Here is a 6,397-nt window from a genome sequence, read left to right on the forward strand (position 1 = left end):
TCATAAATTTATAACAAAAACGTATTAATTAATATATACTTAGTAAAAATATAAACCCCTAGTAGACTGGTTTTTGTTTTTGTTTAAACACAAATACTACATATTATTATTCTTTATCTGTGTCATTATTTTCAAATTTGTATGAATGTATATAGCTTTAATAGAAAAACATGAATGTTTTAAAAAACCAGAAATACATTACGTGAAATATATTAAATCGCATATTGTCGTTCATTTGGTAGATCCAAGCGAGGGTTAACTGTCAGCATAAGAATATCGGCAAGTTGGTGTTTACCGATACCAATTTCCTGGAATTTACCACAAATTTCCTATGCCTTCAGAAATTAGCTTAGGGTTTTATCAAATCTGTTGTGTGTGTGTGTAATTACGGACAGATACATAGGAACTACATCTCAGCATGGCGCTTGTGGCGACGACGCCGTCGATTCGATACACTGCTCCAGCGACTGCCACCGGTGCCGGGAACTTCGACGCTCTCGTCCGTTTACTGGCCGACTTATGCACGCGCGGCCCTCCCCGAGTTAGTTATTTTACTTTATTTTTTTTCTTGTTGCTCAAAATGTGCTCTGTTAGCTAAAGAAGTGGAAGACGTGCTTTATTCGCTGTTGATTTTTTTTTGCTGGCTTGTGCAATGAACATTTTTAAAATGTAAGTGTTCCAGACGTGTTTTAAGCACTTAACTGTTTCACAGAATTGGTATCTTATTAAGATGTGGAGATGCATTCAACGAATAGAAGCTGCGTCTACCTGCTTTGAACCTTTGCATTATAAAGTGAGAACTGTGAGATTGTAGGATTTTTCGCAACCACGAGAGATGTCTTAGGCTCAATTATGAAAATATTGGGAGCCTAGTTCAGTGGGTAGCTATTATCTTTTTGGAAAATTTAGTGAATTTCAAGATTGAAGGAGTTCTCGATTGTTTCTTGCTGGGATTGTTTCCTTTGTGTTTGACAATTTGCCTGCATGTTTCGCTAGTCAGTCTTTGGTATTTTATTGAACGAGCATAAACATAATCTACAGGATGGGACTGGATCAGCTTTGAGAAGACATGTAGAGGAACAAGCCCGTGATCTCAATGGCGAAGCATTTTCTCGTTTCATGGATCAGCTGTATGATAGTATTGCTAGTCTTTTAGATAGTAATGAAGTGGCTGAGAATTTGGGTGCGCTGAGGGCCATTGATGAGCTTATAGATGTTGGCATCGGAGAGACTGCCGTAAAGGTTGCAAAGATAACAAATTTCATGCGAACTGCATTTGAGGCAAAACGAGAAACAGATACATTGGTCATGGCCAGTAAAGTTCTTGGCCACTTAGCCAGAGCTGGTGGGGCAATGACTGCCGATGAAGTGGAACGCTTGGTATGTTGAAATTTTTATTCTCCATTTTGCTGAATATTTCTCATACTTTTAATTTCTACTATTATTAGGTTAAAATTGCACTGGATTGGCTTCGTCTTGATAGAGTGGAACATCGACGTCTTGCTGCTGTTTTGATCTTAAAAGTAAGTTCCATGTTTAGAATCTCTCTCATTATTTACAAATCCAATAACGGAGCTACAAAGCTTCAGAGCTACACGGAAGTCTACTAGGATAAAGTCAAACAATTTTGGCGCTATATTTATTTTCTATGTGCTTGTATATGGATGATCGAAGGAGGAAACAGCGTGGATAATTAAGAGATGTTTATGGACAAATCATCAATCATAGCCAAAACAATTGCCGTATTAAAGATTTATCCATTGCTCTTAGAAACCGGTCAGACTTGACCCCTGTTCTGCTTGTTGCCTCGTGTGCTTTTAACAAATATGGGCTCAAGTCTCAACACACATAATTAAGAAAAACACAACCACAACAAAATATAACAATCTATTTTTGGCAGGACAGTTGATTAACAATTCACACAATTAATTTCTCAGTCAAGAACTATAATTAGAATGCACCAAAACCATATATATATTATTGTTTTTCTGGAAACCTTTTCCTCTTGATTTCAGAATTTTGCTTTGTTTTTCCTTTCTGTTTACTGTTTGCTGCAAGAACTGCTTGACGTTTTTGTTTATTCACCTCCTTTTTAATGCAGTAATCAAAATCACGTCAATCACATCGGTCAAAGGCATAAATTATGAACATTAAAATATAGCTTTTCAGTGTTGTTTTACAATATGATTAATCCTTGAGAATCTCAATTAACTTGCTAAACATGACAATAATTCGCTCAGATTACTTTTTAAATATAAAGCACTAAATAATATGCTTATCCAAGCTAAGAGTTATGCAGTGAAGTTATCTTCTTGTTAGGAAATGGCTGAGAATGCTTCAACAGTATTCAATGTTCACGTTTCTGAATTTGTGGATGCTATCTGGGTTGCATTAAGGGATCCAAAGCTAGAAGTTCGGGAGCGAGCTGTGGAGGCACTTCGTGCTTGCCTCCGGGTTATTGAAAAGCGTGAAACCAGATGGCGTGTTCAGTGGTAATTGTAGCTTTTTTTCCTTTCTATATGGTCGCATCTATGTTGTGGAAATAAGCTGTACATCTGTGTTACATATCTATTTCAGTGGCTATATTTGTTTTCGTACATGAAAAACCCATTGATATGATGAAATCCAATTCAGTTTCTACATGGCTAAGCATCAGTGCTTTTGAAATTAGAAAGGAAAATATCATTCTTTTATATTAATCTGAATTCTGAACAAATGTATTCTTGGTGGTATTTTGGAAATGTAATGTGAAACTGGCAAAACTGTGTGAAAGCATGTCTGAAATGGCTTATATTTTGACAGAAATAGTTTATTTTGAAATTAAGAACAGGAGTGGAACTGAAACAAATGCAATATATTTGATCGTTGGACCCATTTAATTACCTACCATTTGCCTTATCAGATTAAAATGTCTGCTCCTTGGTGAACCATGCTTTTTAGATTTTAATTAATAATTAATTTACCCCAAGTGAGTCTTTACTTATAGATACTTAAGCGCGCTCTCATGACTTTTGGAGCAATCGTTCTTGGCTTCCCTTAGAAAAATCAAGTAGGAGGTTTGGAAGCACTTGGTATTAGTTTAACGCATACATAATTTAATAGTATTCAAGATTTAGAAAAGCCTTGTACTAAAGTAGTTGGTCCAAGAGTTATTAGTCATGGAATATATCCAGTCTTACATCACTGACAATATTGCCTTCTGCTAGATAAAAATGGAGAGGAAAAAAATGTTACAAAAGAAGTACCAGTAAGGATCAGATACAATAAAAGGAGTGCTATATATTGTGTTATAATCCTCATAAAAACTATAATAAGAAACAAATTATATCTTATTAATAATATGTGCAATAATAGAAGAAACATAATCCAATTGTCACATTTTTGGAAGGGAGTTTTTGCTACTTTTACCATTGAACATTAAAAATTACCCCTGATTGTCCTTGTAGAACCTTTTCACGCCTTAGGTTGAAGCCTCTTCATGGTCAATACAAATTCTTAAAATAATGTTTTGTCTTTGGTTCCAACCAAAAAAGAAATTGAAGGCAATTTGAAATATCCTGTTTCTTAACTTTTTTTTTGTTTTTTCCTGTTGTGAGGAAGTTGTTTCTGCCACTTTTTACACATGTCCATTGTTTTGTGAAAATTTTTTGTTGCAGGTATTATCGTATGTTCGAGGCTACACAAGATGGATTGGCTAGAAATTCCCCTGTACACAGTATACATGGTTCTCTGCTTGCAGTTGGGGAACTGCTGAGGTAGGTGGAACAATGAGTTGATCTTCTTCAGAAGTTAGCTGTGTAGGTATTATGTCTGTTTAGGTGTGTTGTTTCTGGTGAATTTTGGAATGCCCTTTATTTTAAGTGCGTGTTTGTGTTGAAGCATAAATGATTTCAGTTAACCTTTTGTCTAGTCCTTACTTGTTTTAGATTCCCTGGCTTTGGGCATTCCCTCGAGACTTGTTTTGTAGGCATTAGTTGGCACTCACCGTATACTAGTTCATGCAACTATATGTTTTATTTATTTTTATTCGGAACAAAGCTTTTATATGATCCAAGGGAACTTTCTTTACATCTTTCACGATTTTTATATTTTATGGTGAGGTCAGCCAATCTCCATTTTCTACAAAGCTTTACCTGGTTTTTGCGGCAATATATTGCAGCGCATTCTCTATTTGGTTTTTAAGACGATGTTTCACCAATGTGGCTACCATATAGTTTAAGAATGCTGAGATGAAAAATCCTCTCATCATTATTTAGGGTTTGTTGTGAATTTGGTATCAATTGGGCAGGAATACAGGTGAATTCATGATGTCAAGGTATAGAGAAGTTGCTGAGATTGTTCTCCGCTATTTGGAGCACCGGGATAGGCTAGTTCGTCTCAGCATTACATCTTTGCTACCACGAATTGCCCATTTCTTGCGTGATCGTTTTGTGACTAACTATCTGACAGTCAGTATCCTTTTACCTTAACAAATGAGTAAATTTGTGCTTGCTAATGCTTAGAACTTTATTTGGCTCACAATCCCTTCTGTGCAGATCTGCATGAGGCATATACTTCATGTTCTTAAAATGCCTGCAGAAGCTGCCAGTGGATTCATTGCTCTTGGGGAAATGGCAGGTGCTTTGGATGGTGAACTCATCAATTATTTGCCGACAATAACATCGCACTTGCGAGATGCGGTAGGGTCTAAGCCAACTAGCTATGTTGTTACTCTGTCTCTGAGTCAATGGCTTTCTGGTAGTTCTGTGCATTTACCATACAGATAATTTTGGTTATGGTTCTTCTGTTTGTAGATTGCTCCTCGTAGAGGGCGCCCTTCTCTTGAGGCTCTAGCTTGTGTTGGAAATATAGCAAAAGCTATGGGCCCTTCCATGGAGCCTTATGTTCGTTATCTCTTGGATGCAATGTTTTCTGCTGGTTTATCCGTCACTCTAGTGGAATCCCTCGAGCACATAACTACTAGGTCTTCAGAAAGAATGCATACTTTTTTCTATGTTTCCTTTGTCTAATTGCATTCACGGGGTTTGATATTTAGTTTTGTTTGGCATTGCAGCATTCCATCTTTGCTTCCAACCGTTCAATTACGGTTGCTTGAGTGCATTTCTGTTGTTCTTTCACGACACCATCAAGTGCAGTCAAGACCATCTATGTCCATTACAAGGACTAGTGGCACAACTGTTACCGTGCAAGTATTGGAACTTAGTGGTCCTGCCCTTGTTCAACTCGCTTTACAATCTCTAGGCCGGTTTAATTTCAAGGTTGTGTTACTTCGAACTATTTATTATACTTAACTTCTATGTTATATTAATGAATATGCTTCCAATTTAGGGTCATGATCTTCTTGAGTTTGCACGGGAATCTGTTGTGGTGTATTTAGATGATGAGGATGGAGTTACAAGGAAAGATGCTGCTTTGTGTTGCTGCAAATTGGTCGCCAATTCCTTATCTGGTGTCTCTTCTGCAGAATTTAGTTCTAACAGAACTAGTCGAGCTGGTGGAAGGCGGCGGCGTCTTGTTGAGGAGGTTTGATTCCGTGAATACTTTACTAATTCCCCTATTATCAACAATTTAGTAACTCTGAATAAATTTTAAAAAAATTAATATTTTTTCCCACATATATGGAAATGAGGCATGAAGTCTTATACGACAAAGCAAAGGTCATGTAAGGATTTACTGACGAACTTGGGTATTTAGATACCTGTTAACTTCGCAATTTAATCAAATTGGGGTATTGGGTAACAATGGATGATTTTTTAGTACGTAAATTTACGCTCCAAATGTTGAATGGACTGTTGTATGCCGCTAGAGGCCTAGAGGTAGATTGTACAAGGCCATAATTGACATTCTGGTATGTTTTCAAAGGAGATAAATTAGTTTGGAATTGATTATAGAGCCCATTCATTCGCGGAAAACAACAATGAACATTTGATTATGTATAACACCATAGGTATGTGACCATAATGCATTCATGTTCTTTGACAGTGTGATGTAATCAAATTTTAAAGCTCATGTTGGAAGGTGTGTTTCGATTATGGATCTATTGCAAGAATTCCAGTGTGCAGTTTTAGCACTCAATGTGCATTCTTTGATAATCTCATTTTTTTAAAAAAATATTCAACTATTCTATTTTATTACCTAGTTCAAATTCTATCCGGATTATTCAGCATTTATGTGTTTTGATGCAACAACGAATGGAATTTATTGAAAGATTTCTTGGAAAAAATCATAGATCAACTAAGCCTTCAAGGATTTTGCAAAAAGCCAATCTAACCATGGGTTATGGTGATGATACACTATGGAATTTGATTAATTGAGAAATCTGGCTTTTGAGAAATCACACATTCCAACTATCTTCTGCAATGTAATTTAGTTCACTTCCAATGATTAATGATTATGT

General features: G+C 36.3%; 1 protein-coding gene across 1 annotated transcript; it reads left to right on the plus strand.

Annotated features, from left to right (window-relative positions):
- The first annotated feature begins 212 nt into the window (after window positions 1–212).
- Window positions 213–5,529, plus strand: LOC140966929 (serine/threonine-protein kinase TOR-like). The gene is made up of 10 exons (XM_073427242.1): window positions 213–541; window positions 1,042–1,380; window positions 1,449–1,523; window positions 2,320–2,492; window positions 3,657–3,755; window positions 4,289–4,448; window positions 4,536–4,679; window positions 4,794–4,963; window positions 5,054–5,258; window positions 5,329–5,529. The coding sequence occupies exons 1-10, from the start codon at window positions 419–421 to the stop codon at window positions 5,527–5,529; spliced, it is 1,689 nt and encodes a 562-aa protein (XP_073283343.1). The 5' UTR covers window positions 213–418.
- The last annotated feature ends 868 nt before the right edge of the window (window positions 5,530–6,397 follow it).

This window comes from Primulina huaijiensis, unplaced genomic scaffold (assembly GCF_012295235.1).
Source record: "Primulina huaijiensis isolate GDHJ02 unplaced genomic scaffold, ASM1229523v2 scaffold208278, whole genome shotgun sequence".
Taxonomy (NCBI): Eukaryota; Viridiplantae; Streptophyta; class Magnoliopsida; order Lamiales; family Gesneriaceae; genus Primulina; species Primulina huaijiensis.

Bases quoted from the DNA above. Each gene is read 5' to 3' on its own strand.
- LOC140966929 (XM_073427242.1), top strand. From the start codon at position 419: ATGGCGCTTGTGGCGACGACGCCGTCGATTCGATACACTGCTCCAGCG. The intron at 542-1,041 runs GTTAGTTATTTT...CATAATCTACAG, and splicing joins GCACGCGCGGCCCTCCCCGA to GATGGGACTGGATCAGCTTT. The intron at 2,493-3,656 runs GTAATTGTAGCT...TTTTTGTTGCAG, and splicing joins ACCAGATGGCGTGTTCAGTG to GTATTATCGTATGTTCGAGG.